Raw genomic sequence first — 20,696 nt, forward strand, 5'->3', positions numbered from 1 at the left:
AATAGACGGCCATGGAGAAGTAAATATTTTTATATGTTCACTCAATATCAATTCCAAAAATAAGCATGGACTTTTTATGTAAACTAAAATCAATAAAAGATTTCTTTTATTTTTAAATTTTAATTCTTCTCCTTTTAACTCGGTATCTTTCTCCCCTACCGGCCCGTCATCGCCGTCTGTAACAAGAGTGGTTTTAGAGACGTATGCAGAAGGAATACATCAAATTCAATCCAGACGGTCATGGAGTTTTCATCATTCAAAACCACAACTCCAAACTAAAACCCTTCATCTCTTCCCCAAAAAACCCTAGTTTAATTCCCTCAAAAAACCCTAATTTCAATCCCTGAAAACCCCCTCTTTGAATCAACTACAATACCCACAAATACTTCGTTTCTGGGCTTCGATTTTCCTACAAAATGACCTCTTTGAAGCCCATTCTTTCTCACATCGACAACATCCCTTCGACTCCCGGAAAATTCAAGCCGGAAAAATCATCTATGTACTTCCTCCATCACCGTTTCCGTCTCCACACCACCGTTCCCAGATTAACCCTCTGGTCCCTCGTTTTTCTCGGCTTAATCATGTTGTTCTTTTTATTGTCGCCTCCTTCCCCCGCCGCCCCTCGTCGCGGCCTCCGTACCACCGCCGCTTACGGTGGATCGGGTTGGGAGAATCGGGTCAAGGCGTCTGCTAAAGTTCGTTCACGCAATGGTCACACAGTTCTCGTCACTGGAGCCGTCGGTTTCGTCGGTGCACACGCGTCGCTCGCTCTCAAACGACGCGGAGATGGAGTGGTTGGACTCGATAATTTCAATTCCTACTACGACATTACTCTGAAGAAATCACGGAAATCACAACTTCTCGACCGCGCCGGAGTCTTCGTCGTCGACGGCGACATCAACGACGCCGTTCTCCTCCGGAAGCTCTTCGGCTTAGTCCACTTCACTCACGTCCTCCACCTTGCTGCCCAAGCCGGCGTTAGGTATGCTATGGTAAACCCTAATTCCTACATTAAATCCAATGTAGATGGCTTTGTGAACCTTCTAGAAGTTTCGAAATCAACAAACCCACAGCCAGCGATCATCTGGGCATCTTCTAGTTCCGTTTACGGCCTCAATTCGAAGGTTCCATTTTCGGAAAAGGATCGAACTGATCAACCTGCCAGCCTTTATGCCGCCACAAAAAAAGCAGGCGAAGAGATTGCTCATACTTATAACCATATTTATGGTCTTTCCATTACTGGATTACGTTTCTTTACTGTTTATGGACCTTGGGGTAGACCAGATATGGCTTATTTCTTTTTCACGAAAGATATATTGAAAAGACGACCGATTTCAGTATTCGAAGGGCCTGATCATGCTACTGTTGCACGCGATTTCACCTACATTGATGATATTGTGAAGGGTTGTTTATCAGCTCTTGATACAGCCAAGAAAAGCACCGGAAGTGGAGGGAAGAAGAAGGGTGAGGCACAGTTTAGGATCATTAATTTGGGGAATACGTCTCCAGTTTCTGTGAATAAGCTAGTTAGCTTATTGGAGAAGCTGTTGAAGGTGAAAGCTAAGAAGAAGGTTGTCTTGATGCCGAGAAATGGAGACGTACCATTCACGCATGCGAACATTAGTTTGGCGCATAAGGAGCTTGGATACAGGCCGACTACGGATTTGGAAACGGGATTGAAGAAATTTGTTAAATGGTATCTTGATTACTATGGTGCAAAGAAGAAGAATGCTTGGTGAAGATGATCAAGAAATCTTGGAAAAAGAACAGGTTATCCTATGAACCCCCTGCTCAATTTTAATCTTCTATTATGATAAATGCTGCTATCTTCATTTGGTTCAATGATTGTGCATTCTTTTTAGGCTCTGTGTTAGAACTTTTCTAACACTTTAGTGGAAGAATTTAGATTGATTTATGTGTTTCTAGATAAGGTGATTGTACAGTCTGTTGACTTAGTTCCATTCAGATTTGTACTAATTGGTGGCTTTCCTTGTTTCCTATCTATTTTTAGGTTTAGAATGATCTAAATAACCTAGTTTTTAAGATTTATTCATCTAAATTTTCATGGATACATCTGAAGTTCAAATCTAGCTTTTATGGAACTATTGATTATCTGCAAAGTGCAAGCAATCATGTTATAAGCTATATGTGCTGGTTGTGTTGTTTTTCCTTGCTTTTGTGTTGAAGCATTGCATTTTTAACCTGGTTTATGATGGAACATGGATTCGTGTTTGGTGTTGGATGAAAATTTTGCAAAAGGTATCTCCATTGGTTCGAAACAAACAGTGTGCATATACTACCATTTTTTGTGATAGGGTGAACTTCATTATTGATGTGGTTTTACTTTGCTGAAGCTGAACACAGTAAAAGCTTTGAAGTTCATACAAAGTAAAAGGAGTCTCGATGAGACCCCTAAGAAAAGGTAAACGAGCCTGAATGCCTTCATCTACAATTAGATTTTGAACTTGAATAACGGCAGAAAGAAACACTTTTGTTCAACAATGAATGAGGTTTCACTCTTTTCAACCGTTAAGCAAGAATTATACGGATTTTCTTGAATAATGGATTATGAGCTAGATTTCAGTTGTTATTGTTTATGGGAACCTTGGTATTGGTATCTTGGGCCCCCCTATCCACGTGGTTTATGCAAACCTCCTCTACATAAACCTTTGTAGTGCTCGATTCTGAAATTGAACTTGCAACACTTGAATCATGATTAGTTTTTTTTGTTAGGACTTGCACAAGAATAATAACCGCCTTCCAGAAAGTTCATTATTTGGATGTTGAATGGCTTATGGATAAATATATATGTATTATTGTTGCATCTTTGATTAGTAGCAATCAAGAATTCAGAAAATAATGCTTATTTCTTGTGAAGTTTGTACTCAATAGAGCAAAACACCCCCTAGAAGTACAACACCAATCTGTCCAAGAAAGCTCTATTAGATATCCACTTGTTACAAGAACTCCACATAGTATAAACACTAATACAAACAACTGCTTGCCATACTTTCTTGGATGAATGGAGTATATAGGGCGATCCACCATACCGACTCGATTTATCCATAACCGATTCAGGATTGAAAGAAAATATGGCAAAAGGCAAGTTATTTAGGATTGGTATTTCTGATGATGAAGTTGAAGTTTTTAAGTTTATTGAGAAGTTTACCAAACATTTACCCACAAGAGACATCACTCTCACTTATGTTATTGTGTAACATTCTCGACCATCAAAATGGATTGTTGGCAAGTGTTTTAAACCCGGTAAAATCGCTTATTGGATAAGAGTACTGGGTAAGACTCTTCGTCCTTGCTATGCCTCTTACCAAGTAAGATTCTAAGTTCTTTCTATGCTCAATTGGTAAGGTAAGTGATCGTCCTTGCTATGCCTCTTACCAAGTAAGATTCTAAGTTCTTTCTATGCTCAATTGGTAAGGTAAGTGATATTAGTGAGCAATGCAAATTGTCGACTTATATAGGAGTATGCAATGCAAATTGTGGACTTAAAAAGAAAAAAACACACACATAGGGCTTACTGGGCTTAGATGAAGAAGAAGAACATTTGTCCAACTCAATTATGTCGATGGAAAGACCCTTCATAAAACATTTGTCCAACTCAATTATGCGATGGATACATATGAATTCCGACTTCACAAGAATTAAGCTTTATTTTCTGAAATTCGATTGCTACCAACCAAAGATGCAATAATAACACATAAATACTTATCCAAAAGCAAAAGCCATCAAACATCCAATAATGAACTTTTTGGAAGGCCACCAAATTGGTTGTTATTCTAGTGTAAGTCTTAACAAAAGAACTAGTTATGATTCAGTCGTAAGTTCCATTTCAAAATCGAGCACTCCAAAGGTTTATGTAGAGGCGGTATTTGCATACACAACGTAGATTAGAGGGCCCACAATACCGATATCACGGTTCTTATAAACAATAACAAATGAAATCTAGCTCAAAATCCATTTCAAGAAAATTCGTACAATTCTTGCTTAATGAAGGATGAAACCTCATTCATTGTTGAATAAAAATGTTTTTTTTCTTTTTGTCTTTATTCAAGTACAAAATCTAATTGAGAATGATGGCATTGAGACTCCTTTATTTTCTTAGGTCTCATTGAGTTTCCTTTTTCTCTGTACGAACTTCAAAGAAATGGTGTTTTACTGCGTTCAACTTCACCAAAGTAAAACAACATCAACAATGAAATTCACCCTATTACAAAAAGTGGTAGTATATGAACACTGTCTACTTTAAACTAATGGAGATACCTTTTGCAAAATTTTCACCCAACATGAATCCATGTTCTACCAGGCGTGTTTGGTGTCCAAATAGGATAGAACATGGCATGACAGAATAGCTTTTCAGTGTTTGGTAAGACAGAACAAGTAAAATGACTAATTTACCCCTAATGAGATGTTTATATATTTTGATTAATTTATTAAATTATAATAAAATAATTGTTTTTATTAGAAAATTTTCGTCAAATAATTAAAATAAAATCAAAAGGAAAAAATTATGTAGTTTCTAATTTTTATATTATTTTTGATCTACATTATTTTTTATTTATTAATATATAATAAACTACATAAATTAATAAAAATATAGAAACCATATAAAACTAATATTCTGGGAACAGTAAAATGAAAGTTTAAAAGCATAAAATATAATAAACAAAATTTAAAGAATGAATAAAATGTAAAAAAGAGGCTTATTTGATATATTAGACTAGATTTAAGTTTAATTTTGAAGTTATATTGGTAAAATATAAGTTTATTTCACCTTGTTCTATCCCATTATATGGGATAGGGGTGGAACAAGTCTGTTTACTTTATTTCACTCTGTTCTTGTCTGTTTCACATAAAAGTCCTATCAAACATGGAACAAGGATTCATGTTCTGTATGTCCTATCATGTCTAGTGTACCAAATGCACCCTCATTAACCATGTTAAAATGCAATGTTTCCACACAAAAGCAATGAAAGTTGCCTAATTTATGAGCCAATAGAGCAAGGACTTCCAGCTTTCCCGTGGGCACTTCATCCTCGCTCTAGTGGGTGAAAAACTATTAAAGGTAAGGTGTCGTTTATCAAACACTTGCTCGGTAAACGTTTACCTTTAAGAGTCAACACTCTTAAGGGACCATTTACAAAACACCTGTCTTGGCAAGCGTTTACCGGTTCAATTATCTTATTGGGTGAACATGCTAAGGACCTAGAATTCTTACCCTATATGAAAAAAGACAAGGATCGAGAGTCTTACTCGATAAGTGAAGATGATGACTCGCTACAACAAAATTGAGTTTATAGGGCGCTTAAAATGTTTTAATCATCCTAATAACATAATTTATAGTACTTCAGTTTATAGGACCAAATTATAAAGTGTCATATCTAAAAATGTTGCAATAAGTTTATATGATGCGTTTAGATGTTTTAACAATGTTTTTTGGTCACTTTATAATGAAGTGTCATATTAGCTATATAATAAGACCCTATTGAAAAAGTGTCCTATAATCAAAAAGGTTTTATAAAAAGATTGGCTTGTAGGACACTTCTTCAAAGTATCCTATAAAATAGTTAATACGACAATTTATGTTGAAAGAGTCCTAAAAAACTTGTAAAAATGCTTAAAAGTGACTTATAAACCTATTGTAACACTTTTAGATATAACCCTTTACTGTTTGGTTCTATAAACTTTGGCATTTAAAATATGTTATTAAGACGCTTAAACATTTTAAGCGTCCTATAAACCATTCTTGTTGTAGTATATTTTTACCCGGTAAATGCTTATCTTGTTTAATATGCTTACCAACAATGAATTTTGATGACCAAAAATGTTACGTACAAGGTAAGGGAGAGCGATGTCTTCCGGTAAGTTCTTACTGGTTAAGCGTTTGGTAAATGACTCATATTTTACTTTACGGAGTAAGATTGTAGTTCATTAAAACGGTATGGTACGTAACAATTTACCTGGTAAGTGTTTACCTGATAAGAGTCGTCACCCTCATTTACCAGGTAAGACTTCATCTTTATCAACGACCTTTCTAAATAATATTCTCGACCTTTGTCATTTTCATCCTGTAAGGTAAATGATTCAATAAAAAATTTACCACGTAAGTGTTTAGCAAACGAATCATAAATTGATTTTTAAAAAATATGAACTTACAAAGTTTTGAAGGTGGAATTCAATCTTATCTACAAAAGAAAAAGATGGCAATCGAGGCTTTGTCAATCATAATTATATGCGTTATTTCGCAACCAGATTCAAACAACTCCAAGGGTCAATACCAATTTTCCGTTAAAAATTATTATGATTTTTTTTTTCAATTTTAGATAATAAATGTTTTTAATTACAATTACAATTAAAATCAAATTTAGGCGTATTATAATTTTGAATTTGACATGCATGTTATAAACTATATTTACTCATTATATTTATTTATACTATATTATAAAGCATTTGATAAAACTTTTAAAATCATCTTTTATACATGAAATACTACTTATTGATTAATATTACTTAAAATTCAAGATTACAAGTAGAATGTGTACGACTACATATTATTAAAGTTCAATTTTGAATTCATATAATTAACTGTAGATAAACATAATCAAATACATGATAAACCTCATTTTAAATATAATAAAATTTAAAATATAATTAAGATAATTATTGAATTCTAACAGAAAAAAATTGTTTTATTAAAACCGAAAATAAATGAGTTTGTTTTTAAATTTCAGTTAAATTATAACAAAAAATTGAATTAAATAAATTATAAAAAAATGAACTTTTAAATAGTTAATTTGATACTAATATAAATTTTTTTTTTCAAAATTTATAATATCTTCAAATTTATATTTCATTCAAAAATAAAAACATTTTTTTTATCAAAACCACATACAATCGCATTATAACATCGATAGACCCAAAGTATAAAATGAAACACTAAAAATCAAGATGTATCTCGTTGCATTGCATGAATATCATTCTAGTTATTACTAAAAGGATACTGTATAATGTGTCGAGATACATTTCAATTTTAATATTTTGTTTTATTTTTTGTCCATGTCGATATAATATGGTTTTACATGGTTTTGAAAAAACAATAATGTTTTTATTTTTGAATAAAATATAAATTTGAAGATATCATAAAATTTTGAAAAAACATATCGATGTTGGTATCAAATTAACTATTTAAATTTTTTTCGTTTTTTTCAATTTTTAAATTCAATTTTTATTGTAATTTAATTTACGTTTCATAATAGACTAATTTATTTTTGATTTTATAATATAATTTTTTATAAAGATAATAATTAAATATTTTGTTAGAAGTTAATGATTACCCTAATTACATTTTAGAGTTTTTATATTTAAAATGAATGTTTATCTACAATTAGTTACATGAATTCAAAAATGGAGTTTAATAAGTTGTATTTATGTACAATTTACTTGTAATCTTGAATTTTAAGTAATATGCATTAATTAACAATACTTTATGTATAAAAAATAGTTTTTAAAATTTTTTGTTAAATTTTTTAAAATATAATATAAATTAATATTAATTAAATTGTTTATTTTAAATCAGTTCTCCACTATTACCATTTGTTTTAGATGATGGAAGTGGATCTAATTTATGATGATTACCATTTTTACTTTATTCATTCATCCACTATTACCATTTGTTTTATAAAAATACTTTATTTTGAAATTTTGAGGATTTGGGAAGAAGAAAAAAAGTTGTTTTAATAATTATATTAAACTCTCTAAGAAAATGATAAAAATCTTCAAATTTAAAAGAAGAAAGAATATGTGACATAATTATTACTTGCAATTATGATAAAAAAACATAAGAAGATATTTGAATCATTAATCACTTTTAATCTTATGTTCATCTATGAATTGCGTATTATAAGAGAATTAAACCAATACATCTCGGTGCATCTCATTATTGTTGACATTCAATTATGATTGATCTAATAGTGGAAATATCTTTTTGTCCTTCTCACCGTAACTTGTTTTTTTTACTATAACCCAATCATTAATTATATATCCATCGAATATAGTAAGATTTATTTATTTTTAATTATAAACTAAAAATAGAACACCTTTGTAAATTTCTATTAACAACACATAATTTATATTTGAATAAAAGAAAATTTACATAACTAATGAAATATGTGAAATTTCATTAAAATCATACATTGATCTATTAAGGCACAGTTCAGTTTAGACGATTATACGTAAGTTTTCTAAATGTTTAACTCACATTTCTTCATTCTATGATAATAACCAAAAATAATAATAATCAAATACTTAAAAATACATTTGATTGACACACTTTGAAGACAAAATCTTTTACTCCTTTTAATAGGTATGCTCAGTTCATTTTTTATTTCTCTACATGTAAGGGACATGCTTACATATATTTCTTTTTATATCAGTAAAAAATTTCTCAACAAACTGTAATTTCTAGAGCGTTGTACTAAATTCTTACCGGATGTTGTGCTCTTTTAAGTATTTATCAATCATTAGATATATTTGATCCAACAAATATAATTAGCTTGTATTTTAATATTTTAAGTTGTAAATGATAGAGTGATAATTCAAAATTTATGATTTATTAAAATTTTATTTTAATTACTAAACAAGTTCTAAAAAAATATTTTATTCTCTTTAATTAAACATCTATAATATTATATTTTTATTATTTCTTAATTGAATTTATAAAATAATAAAAAAGAGTAAAATACATTTCCAATTCTTTTCACTCTTTTTCTTTTGAAGTATATAATATTTACATACGGTAAATAAAATAAATACTCACACACCATTCTCATATTTGGAGAAAAATTTAAACCTATAACTTTATTGAAGATTAAATACTCACATACCTATTGAACAAAAATGCTTTGATAATTCTTTTGGGTCTATGGTTGGTGGTTTTTGGACCATTGAGTTCATTATGTCCAAAAAAGTTTGGTCATCAACCTTTTCTATTTCAAATTTGAATATATATATATATATATATATATATATATATTTGAATTGTATGTATTGTAAAATGATTAGCTTGTTGGTTGCCTTTAATGATTTAAAGAAACTATTATTTTTATGATGATGAGATATTACCTTTTTCCTGGCAATCAAAATTTTTGGGTTTTTTTACTTCCAAACCCACATATTTTAATAGTTGGTGGCTTAAAATAATTGATAAGATTATGGTTGGTTTACTATAACAATTTGAAATGTAGCAGTCTTGTAAAAAAAATAAGTATGAAAAAGAGAAAAAAGATCCATATTAATAAGTTTATGAAATAAATAGTACGAGTAAGAGATGAAGATTTAAGGATCGAGACGTATACGATCTATTAAAATGCAAGTACAAACGCCTGATGCTTCAGCTTTATTATGACACTTATATCGACTTATTTTTAGTAATTTATAATGGTATTATTTTTTGTTGTGATGTAAGGATTTAATATATGTAAATGATATTTGTGTTATAACAAAAGATATTGGAGTTAGGGACTTTATATGAGCTCTCCCTATCAAGTATCAAGTAGTAGCAGTGGATTCAACTTCTGCCTAACCATCAATTTAACTCATCCATCATCACCATCTTTCATGATAGTGGAGAAATAATTAAATATTTTAAAGCATCTTTATCAGCTATGCTATTTTTTTTTAATTTGAAGATTTTTTTTTTCTTATTTATAAGAGAATTTAAAATAATCGTTGGAATAAAAAATTTCAAATCTCAAGATTTTTTAAAAACGTAATTGTTCAAAATGTTGTTAGTGGTTCTATCACCGTATATTTGGTTACTGATTACCATACAAGAATTCTTAAATTACATGCTTTTATTATATGTAAAAAAGTGCTTGTAATTCAAGTTTGTAAGTCCCAAATTTGATTAATATCATATAATTTGTGAATCGAAATCAAATAAATATATATTACTAGTGATGGTTCCAAAAAAAAAATTGAGCAGTTGCATTTTTAAGATGGATCAACTATTCGTAAAATTGCAGTTTGACCTATGGAAAAGTTAATCGTGTCGCCTTTGAAAAAAAATAAAATACATTTTCTCAAATGAAATCGACCTTGATCCTTAAAATAAATATATGTTGTCTTGAATAATAATTAACAAAAACTTGTATTGGCATAGTGGTAGAAATGTTTATAATTGTAATTATGAGATCAGTCATTTTAATTGATGTTAATATTTTCAGAAATAACATTATTGGGCAAGTAAACTTTCACCTAAAAAATTTGAACCCGTGACCTCTTGTATAAAAAGTGATAATTCAACCATCCAACCCACATTTAATTTTTATTACAAATTTGGTTCCAAAGTATTTAATGACACTTGTCAAAACCAAATGAGTGCACCTTTTAGAATGCTAAAAAAAATTCTCTTGCAATAATCTAGTGGGAGGAGCACGAGAGCACTCTCAGTTTCTAATAGGTCTACCCCTACATATTACTATAACAACCCGTTCAACGTTAATAGAAATTGGAATTTGTGAATTCATTATAAACCTTAAATTTTCAATTATTTCCATCATTATTATAAGTTGAATGAGAGTTATTGAGTTGGTTTATTGCTTTGAGTTTTGGAGTGTTACAAATGGTAATAGAGTCGATCATTATACTATCAAGATGATAGGAAAAACCTCATCGAGTATGATGAGCTCCTAAAAAGGGTGTTTATAACATCTTAGGCAAATCTCAAGAGTTTAAGTAAAGTTTGTGACCACCGTTTTCACAAGGATAAAAATGAGATTTGTAAGCTTCTTACAAATCCTAAGTCGAGGACCATCAATACATTCTAATTTAATCTTTAAGTTGATTTAGGGGCCTTTTATCAAATGTTTACTGAGAGTCGTCATCCTCACCTTATCGGGTAAGATTCTCAATCATCAAAATAGCATAATAAGTAATAATCTTAACCGGGTAAGATTGTTAATTCTTACCATGTCTCTTACGAGTAAAATTTTTTGTTCTTATCATGCTTATCCAATAAGCTAAATGATATGATAAATATTTATCCGGTTAACGTTTGGTAAACAATATCTTAGGGGTTGTTTACCACATGTTTACTTGGTAAATGCTTATCCGATCACTTTCGTTTTTTATGAACAAAAATTTTACTCAGTGAGAGTATTAACTCTTACGGGTTATTTTTTTTCAAAGACTTTCATGGGATCTTCTATATATAGAGAGAGGGGTGAGTTATTATGCAACTCTTTACATTTGTACAACCAATACAACTCAATCTCAATCATTCATTTAATTTGATGAATATGTGATTTCATAAAAGTTTTGATTGTTTTCTAATATAAAGTATTTATTATAATTAATGAACTCTAGTCATTTTTCATAAATATTCAAATCATAATAAATGAACTATCATTATTTTCATAAATATTTCAATTGATTGGGTTGTATTGATCGTATAAATAAACATGATTGCATTTAATATATATATAATACATGGTTTGAAAGACAAAAAAAAAAATAAAACAAGATGAGAACAGTTGTCCTTCTAGAAGTAGGGCTAGTCGAAAATGACTGAAATAATGAAGAAGTCATATGTAAGATGAAGAGACAATTGTCATGGTCTGAGTTAGGCCAGATTTCTTTTAAAATGTGTCCTTATTATATTTTACATAAATAAAAAATTCACTTGTGCTTCATTTTCCATAAACATCCAACAAACCACCTCCAACACACTCAGATTATTTAATTCCCCTGATGGCTTACCATTTTCCAATATAAAACTATCACCTACACAAAGATTCTTTGGCCTTTGGCATTGTGCTAATCAAACGCATTTTTGCACATGACTCCTATTCAATTATTAATTTCCACTGTTTTTACATCTATGTGTTTAATTTATTTCATAATAATTTGTACATGTAACAAAGAATTAGATTTTATCACCAAAAAAGAAGCTACAAATCTTAACGACTTATTGGTACCTAAAATATGGTACCATTCCTGATTATGTTTATTATAACTGAATTTTAAATATTGTACATGACTTAAATTTGGAGTACATTAAAGCCAAAAATATGTGAACCTAAAAAGACTACAAAAATAAAGAAGAAATCATTTATGGGTTGGGGGCCAAAAAGAAAATTACGGAGACATGTCACTTTTACCCTTTTTACTTTTTATCTTTATAAATCAAACAACTGGACACCTTTACACAACCCACCAACTTTCAACTTCTCATAATTTCTGCTTTCACGTTCTTTTTTCCCCCTCTTTAGACGTTATTTATATACGTAAAATTGAGTTTTGATGAAAATACGAGTTAAACTAAGAAAAATAAGAAACGATCTTCACCTTTAGATGCATATTAGAATGAGATGTATTGAGTGAGATGCACCAAGATAAACCGGATCAATCCTCGTATCAGGCATGATTTATGAGTGGATTTGAGATTAAAGGTGATCAAAGGTTTATATTCATTTTTACGGTTCTCACTTTAACTCTCATTCTCGCACGATCATTCACTTATATATATATTAGAAGGGTACTCGTGCAATGCATCGAGACACATTTCCATTTCAATGTTCCGTTTTATTTTTTATCCATGTCGATATAATACTATTTTATGTGGTTTTGAGAAAATGATAATGTTTTTGTTTTTGAAAAAAATATAAATTTAAAAATATCATATAAAAATTTGCAAAAAATATATCAATATGAGTATCAAATTAACTATTTAAAAGTTCTTGTTTGTGTATTTATTTAATTCAAAATTTTTATTATAATTTAATTTAACGTAACGAAGTAACTTAATTTAGGTTTAATAATATTTTTTTTATAACGATAATAATTAAGTATTCTGTTAGAACTCAATAATTATCTTAATTATATTTTAGATTTTTTATATTTTAAAATAAGATGTTTATCCTCTATTTGATTATGTTTATCTACAATTAGTTACACGAATTCAAACATAAAACTTTAATAAATTGTACTTATGCACAATTTACTTGTAATATTAAATTTTAAGTAAAATGCATCAATAAACAGTAATTCATGCATAAAAAATGGTTTTAAGAGTTTTTGTCAAATGTTTTATAATATAGTATAAATATGTGTGTTGATTATTTTTCAACTTATTTCATTTCTACAACCAATGTAACCCTATCTTAACCATGAATTAGTTCATCTACTATTAGCATTGAATGGTGCGGAAAAGATAGTTACAAATTATCAATTAAAAAAACTGAAAAAATAAAATAAAATAAATGATTTAGATCAAAGTTATATTGATTGTACAAATAGAATAGGTTGTATTTAAAACATACTCTCTTCTCTCTCTCTCTCTCTCTCTAGGGAGAGAAAAGATCAAACGAGAAAGTGATCAATTTTTCAGAATGCAAAAAATTTCAAAATCACATGTGATAGATGTACAAAAAGATGCAAGTAGCTTGATCAACACGACCAAGGGTTGGCGGGATGATTGAAACTTTAACAAATTCATATATGTGAAAGTGGCTAAATATATGTAAAGTTCATGAAAATGACTTAATAGTGGTGTGGTCATGAGGGGTTAGGTGTGGAGGCGTAACAATGACAATAGTAGCATGGTCGTGATGAGGATATGAATTCATTGATTTATATAATTCAATGGAATTTAAAGAAAAAATCCATCTATTTTACGAAATAAACCAATCAAAAAAATTAAAATTTAATTAAACAAATTAATCATTCTAATTCCATCAAATTTCTTTAAATTTCAGGAACCAATCACCCTTAAAACCCCAACATGCAATGTTTGGCTTATTTTTTCTTTTAAAAAAAACAAAAAGGAAAATTTTGTAATTTATAAATCTAGAAACATGGGGTTTTGTAATTTAATAAATTTTTTCATCACATGGTAATTTATTAACTAAAATGAGGATACAATATTTAATATAGGTCGACGACTCCACAAGCCCTACTGGAGACTTTATGTGACCTTCTAAATTAAATAAATATATACTATGTACAAAAAAAATATTAATTTTCTTAAATAGAGAAATAATAAATACAAATAATCAATAAAAACAACTAATATAACAAACAAAAAAAAGTAGGATAGGTCCTTCATTTCCATTTCAAAAATATAAAAAATACAAATAAAACTATGATTAAATGTTCTTTTTTTATTAACCTGGATATCCAACCCGCTATGCGAACCGACTAATCTCAGAACGACCACATGTTTTACAGCTAGTCCGGAGTCACCGTATTTGAACCTCCGTGGTCACAAAAGAATTTTTATTGTTTCTTGGATTTTTATGACCAAAATATGAATCTTTATAAAAATTGGTGGTGTTATTTTAATTATTTTTGATGAATTTAACGTATTGAAAATATAAAATAAAATAAAATAAAATACGATGCTCATTATATTTAACAGAATAGCAATTAATTAATTATATAAAAATCACCCAAAAAAAACACATTTGAATTGGTAGGAGTCATAGGTGTAGTAGGATTAGGTTTTGGATTCGAATAGCAAATTATTGAAGAATAAATGTCTAAATTGCTAGTGACGTGTCAGAGTCAATTAAAAATCCCCAAAATAATTTTCTAAAAAAAAAGGATTTTAAATTAAATCATAAAACTTTCGCTAACCTCACCTCTAAGAAACTGAAATGAAATTTGTAGAACTCGTATGAACCCTAAATATTAGATTATTAATGGCTTTAAGTTAATTTAGAAACTACTAAATCAGATCGTTGCTTCGACATTGAGATGTTACATATACCAACCTCCCAACCCTACGTCTATTACATTTATTGTGTTCACATTTTCTTGATCATGGGTTTGTAAACCAGTTTACGTGCATCAATTAGTACCTCTGGCGACCATGAATGATCTGAAGTCGTTGCAAGTAAACTTTTATGGTCAATATGTAAATTAGCCAAAATATACCAACCATATAAAACCAAATATTTTAAGGACAATAATGTAAAAGTTTAAAAAACATAAAATACAATAAATAAAATTTAAAAAATAAATAAAATGTAAAAATGAAGACATATTTGATGTTTTATAGGTATAAGTTTAAAAAACATAAGAAACAATAAATGATTTTTGCATCACATATACGCAATAATAAGTGAAGAGAAAAATAAAAAAGGAAAAGTCAAAGGGATATAACGGTTAATGATTGACCAGTGCATCTTCCCATTTCATGCATTCTATCTGTCCATCACTTCAAAGTCTCTCCCTTCACACTGTTCTACTCCTACTGCTTTTTCTTCCAAATTCAACAACCCCTCTTTGCAAAAATATGCTTTCTTTCATCTTCTTCCTTCTAATTCTCCCAATCTCATCTCATGGGAATGCAGAACTCGCTGTTCTTATGGATATCAAAGCTTCTTTAGATCCAGAAAACAAGCATCTATCCTCTTGGACGGAAACAGCCGATCCCTGCGGTGGTTCCTTCATCGGCGTCGCCTGTAACCAGTATCTCAAGGTGGCTAACATCTCATTACAAGGCAAAGGTCTCACCGGAAAAGTTCCTCCCGCAATCTCCGGTCTAAAGTGTTTATCTGGTTTATACCTTCATTACAATTTCTTAACAGGAGAAATCCCAAAAGAGATTTCGACCCTCACTGAGTTATCAGAGTTGTATCTTAACGTCAATAATCTCACCGGCATCATACCTCAAGAAATCGGAAACATGGCTAATCTCGAAGGTACGCATATTATAACTTCAAAAAGAAGTTGTTTAAATTTGAATTCTAACTTTATTTCATTTCAAGATTTAGAATTGGGATTCAACCCAAACTCAAAACTTTCTGTGATTTTGAATTGCATTTATTCAATTTGCTTCTTGGTTTGCAGTCATCGAGTTGTGTTGTAACCAGTTGAATGGAAGCATACCTTCAGAGCTTGGAACCTTAAAGAAACTACACGTCTTGGCTCTGCAACACAACCGGTTAACCGGCCAAATCCCGCGAACCCTTGGCGGCTTGGTTATGTTAAAGAGGCTCGATCTCAGCTATAACCAGCTCGACGGTCCGATCCCCATAACCATGGTTAAAGTATCAGGGTTGGAGTTTCTTGATGTCCAGAATAACACCCTTTCAGGATTTGTTCCAACTGGTAATTAAACTGCCAATATTCTTACGGTTTTCGGTTTACATCTTTTCGAGTAGTTGTACATTTTCGATTTGAAATCTTGTAGGTTTGAAGCGATTGAACAACGGATTCAGTTTCAAGAACAATCGAGATCTATGTGGTGCTGCGGCATTTGGTTCGCTAAGACCGTGTACCGAGCTTGATGTAGCCATGATCAACCAACTTGAACCATTTACACCAACACCAAACACCACCATATCGGAAAACATACCCCAATCAGCTAACATTTTGCCTCGTTGCCAACAACCCCACTGCACGAACTCATCGAATCTCCCACGGGTTGGCATCATAGCCGGCATAGTCGCAGTCATCGCGGCTTTAACGATAACAGCATTCATCACGGTATTCATCCACCGAAGGCGAAAGCAGAAAATCTGGAGCAAAACCGAGACTCCTGAACATAGATTTAGCATGCAGGAATCCGCCAAGAAAAGCGGCGATTCCGCTTGCGCATGGGACCCGACACAGAAATCACCCAAAAAATGCGGGTTTTGCATCGAATCCCGATCAATAGAATCACTATCGCTACAGAGCTTCAACTTGGAGGAAATAGAGTCGGCCACCCGTTACTTCTCCGATGCTAATTTGCTGGGGAGGAGCAAGTTTTCAGCCGTTTATAAAGGGGTTTTGAGGGATAGATCGGTTGTGGCTATAAAAAGCGTTAGCGTGACGAGCTGCAAAGCCGACGAAGCCGAGTTTACGAAAGGGCTGAGCATGTTAACCTCTTTAAAACATGAAAATTTGGCTAGGCTTAGAGGGTTTTGTTGTTCAAAAGGAAGAGGTGAATGCTTTTTGGTGTATGATTTTGCATCAAAAGGGAATTTATCAGAATATCTTGATATTGAAGATGGAAGAAGCAGCCATGTTCTTGATTGGCCCAAAAGGGTTACAATCATAAATGGCATAGCCAAAGGTTAGTCTAAGTTTTAAATTAGTATATTGTTTCCATTATCACTGTAAATATTTTAAGAACGTGAGAACCAACTGTCAATATCTCGTTTATAGATTTTCTAAAAAATTCTCAGGTCTCGCGTACCTACACAGAAGCGATATGGAAAAATCTGGCATGGTTCATCGTAACATATCCATGGAAAAGATACTGCTCGACCAACAGTACAACCCGTTGATCACTGATGCCGGCCTTTTGAAGCTTCTAGCCGATGACATTGTGTTCTCGGCGCTCAAGGTCAGTGCGGCTTTAGGCTACATGGCTCCCGAGTATATCACCACCGGCAAATTCACAGAAAAGAGCGATGTTTATGCTTTTGGGGTCGTGGTTCTTCAGATACTATCAGGTAAAAGTAATATCACCGGCTCGATAAGAGCAGCTGCTGCAGATAGTAGGTTTGGTGATTTTATTGACGAAAATCTTGAGGGAAATTTTTCCGAATCGGAAGCAGATAAGTTGGCTAAAATCGGGGCGATCTGTGTCGATGAAGTTCCTGAGAATAGGCTAACAATGGAGGCTGTGATTCTAGAACTAACCAATTCTATTTAGTCCAAAAATTTTAAATTTCTTATCTAATTGAACCTTTTCGTTCTATTGGTTGTAATTATATGATATGAATGATCCATATTACGAAAGTCGAGCGAGGCTTCATACCGAATAAACGCCGGTTATCAATTAGATGTTTCACAAGTGGTACCAAACGAGCTTCTATCAAGTTAACATTCGTTTTATTATCTAAAGGATACAACAGGATCCTCTTATTTTGTTCTAACGTAAAGAGTTCGTAAACAAATTACAACAAAATCGTTTACCAGACAAAGATTCTAGCCAGCGGCTTGATGAGGTTCATGCTCCAAAAACCACTCGGTCGGCCACCATTCAGGCCGGATAGGCTCCACCTTCACGTCTTCTTGTCCTTTGATCACTAAATTTCCTGGCCCTTTAAAAGCTTCCTCGAGCCTGAGGAGTCCAAGCCCACGAGAGCCGAGAGCAGTGGTCACCGTTCCAGCTTTCTTGCCGGATTTTGATGCTATTACTTCTGATCTAGGAGCAACCGTCTGCTCTACCTCTGAGAACAGAAAATAATTGGTTCAAAATTTGACACCCAATAGCCCAAAGCAGTAGGCTGACCCAATACTAAGGGCCTGTTTGTTAGCAGCTTTATGAGCTTGATGAGACTCGCAGCTTATTCGATCAGCTATACGCGATTGTTTGGTAGTGGCTTATTCAGTAAGCTTCTAGGGGATCTTTATGTAGAAGGCCAAATTTTGTTCCAAACTTCCCTTCCAACTAAAAAACACTCCTTCCATCTATGAAAAAGTTATCCCAAACAAAAACCTTCACAATCTATATAGACATATTAATCCACACAGACAGCTTCATCTATACAGGACTTAACGAAAAACCAACCAAACAGCCCTTAGGTCAACATAAAACCATGGTGGAAGTTCTTGAAGGAGTTCACAAATCTACTTTTCTATCCATGTTGGACGGGTTGTTACAAGAACAATTACCACTTATGATAATTCTTGAACTGTGACGTACAAGTAGGCAAATATTGGAAAAAGTTTTGGTGTTTCTACCTTTTCCGGATTCATTTAGGAACTTGAGTGGAAGCAGACGCTTGCGGATAACCCCACGGTGATGGGAGCGAGCGATGAGTTCTTGGCCCACATAACACCCTTTGTCAAAGCTTATGGCGTTTAAACCAGTAAGATTGTACTCGAGTGGGATTGCCTCACCTAAGACCATAAAACATCGATTAATTTTTAAAAATGAATCTCAACATTTGCATTTAGAAGGCTACACAAACTTTGCAAGAAAGACCAAAGGGTCATTTGGCCCAGCAATACCCGAGTTCAAACCTAACCAAAAGTGAGAAGTGTGTGTGTGTGTGAATGAGTGATTATCTGTCGTATATAAATGTTATGTAGTTCCAAATTTGACAGAAAGCAAATGCACCTTTTGGGATCTCAATCGAGCCTTCGGCAACTCCCTTCTCTAATCTCCAGAGAAGGTAATTTTCTTCTTGGGTTTCTGTATCAGCCTCGACCATAGGTGCTGTAACACCCATAAGAAGTTTCAATGAGCTACAAGCCTACAACTCTTGGAATCATAACTAAAACGGTAAAAATATCGACATTACAGGTCAAACTTACAAAAAATTGATCTTTTTGACCTTAATAGTCGAACACTACCTGTCCTCTTCAGGAAGAACGTAAAAGAACTCACGTGTGGCATTGGAGGGGAAAATTCCCCGGAATCCTAGGCAATCGAGTCGAGGATCTTTATGCCATTGCCAGCCAACACTATTTCCCTGTGAAGATGAGCTTCCAGTTGGGTCAATAGTACCACCCCACCCAACAGAAGCAGCTTCAGAATCTTCTACAGATGAAGGTGCTCTCTTATGGAGGTCAACACCATAACGTTGCCAACAAGAGAACTCTTCTCCCACATTCTCGATATCAACCTTCGACCTCAATCTATATCTGTACCAGGATAAAACCAAGAACCTCAAAAAATGGTTTTTTTAATAGAATAACTTCCCTAACCTTGCTGCATTATTGCAATTTTTCCTAAGGACTCGTCAAGGAGACACCTTTTGACATGAAATCAACTGGGATGCTTTCCAATTTTGAAACCATTTTGATTCTAAACTTCAAAGATTGAAAACCTAATGTGATAAGTTAGTAATGGAACACCGAGATCAAAGGGGATATTTCAGAATCTTGAAGCACAACGTGTTGGGAGTAATCAATCACCACTTAGAAGTACGTATATATTGATGTAATAACTTTACAGAAAATTAAAGATTCTTGAACAAAATCTATGAAATGAACATAAACCAACAAAACAATAGTAAGAATCCGTAAACCTTACTTGAAATTGCAGATTCTTTGTGAAAATGGAACAGATTGGGGGCCTGCACTATCGAGTATCCTAATACAAAATTTCGCTGGTGGATATGGCGTTTGTCTCGAGGATAACAATCAATTCAAGTTTCTAACTTGAATCTAGCAAATTAAACGATGTTTGGTGATGAAAAGTATGGAGGAAAACCCAGATGTCGAAGAGAAAAATCGAGAGTGATTTCTGAGTAATGAGGACACACTTTTATACGTTTCTGTCATAACCGAAACAAACAGTCGGGGCTCAAGCGACTTTTCATTCGACCTAACCCGCATGGAAACTCAGGTAGTCGCCGGTAAGTCTCGTGCGACACTGAAATATCACGTAGAAACAGACCCCAATAGGACCTCAAGAGCCCGAGGCCCTATCTTTAACATCTAACATGTATGTTCAAGGACAGCCCACGATGAACACCCACGGAGCCAAACTCTTAAAATGGTTCATTTAATCCTGAAGGTTGGTACTTATTAAGTCAAGTTCCAACATGAAGATGTATAAAAGAATTATGTGTCGATGTATAACTACAATGAATTGAATCTACACCTCATATTAACAGCTTAATTTCGTAAAATAGCCACTGCAACTTACTTCTTTAATGTCTCTACAAGCTCGTCCAATACAGAAGAATCAACATCAGCAAGCAGCACCACCTCATCCTGATCGGATCGACGTC

The 20,696-nt window shown here is 32.4% G+C and overlaps 3 protein-coding genes across 3 annotated transcripts in view; 2 read left to right on the plus strand and 1 right to left on the minus strand.

Annotated features, from left to right (window-relative positions):
• Window positions 1-180: 180 nt before the first annotated feature.
• Window positions 181-2,049, plus strand: LOC112528789 (UDP-glucuronate 4-epimerase 3-like). The gene has a single exon (XM_025139866.1). The coding sequence runs from the start codon at window positions 417-419 to the stop codon at window positions 1,737-1,739; it is 1,323 nt and encodes a 440-aa protein (XP_024995634.1). The 5' UTR covers window positions 181-416; the 3' UTR covers window positions 1,740-2,049.
• Window positions 2,050-15,310: 13,261 nt separating this feature from the next.
• Window positions 15,311-17,740, plus strand: LOC112528602 (probable leucine-rich repeat receptor-like protein kinase At1g35710). The gene is made up of 4 exons (XM_025139624.1): window positions 15,311-15,719; window positions 15,868-16,128; window positions 16,211-17,077; window positions 17,190-17,740. Exons 1-4 carry the CDS (start codon window positions 15,311-15,313, stop codon window positions 17,660-17,662), a joined length of 2,010 nt encoding a protein of 669 aa, XP_024995392.1. The 3' UTR covers window positions 17,663-17,740.
• Window positions 17,741-17,819: 79 nt separating this feature from the next.
• LOC112527641 (putative transferase At4g12130, mitochondrial) overlaps window positions 17,820-20,696 on the minus strand; it is a 3,261-nt gene continuing 384 nt past the window's right edge. Inside the window, exons 1-5 of the mRNA XM_025138392.1 lie at window positions 20,612-20,696; window positions 19,346-19,602; window positions 19,076-19,174; window positions 18,697-18,855; window positions 17,820-18,182 (exon numbers count right to left, since the gene is read on the minus strand). The exon at window positions 20,612-20,696 is cut by the window's right edge and continues 384 nt beyond it. Coding sequence (XP_024994160.1) covers window positions 17,938-18,182; window positions 18,697-18,855; window positions 19,076-19,174; window positions 19,346-19,602; window positions 20,612-20,696 — 845 coding nt within the window. The 3' untranslated portion in view covers window positions 17,820-17,937. The remainder of the gene's footprint in view (window positions 18,183-18,696; window positions 18,856-19,075; window positions 19,175-19,345; window positions 19,603-20,611) is intronic.

This window comes from Cynara cardunculus (assembly GCF_001531365.2).
Source record: "Cynara cardunculus var. scolymus isolate 2C chromosome LG 15, CcrdV1, whole genome shotgun sequence".
Taxonomy (NCBI): domain Eukaryota; kingdom Viridiplantae; phylum Streptophyta; class Magnoliopsida; order Asterales; family Asteraceae; genus Cynara; species Cynara cardunculus.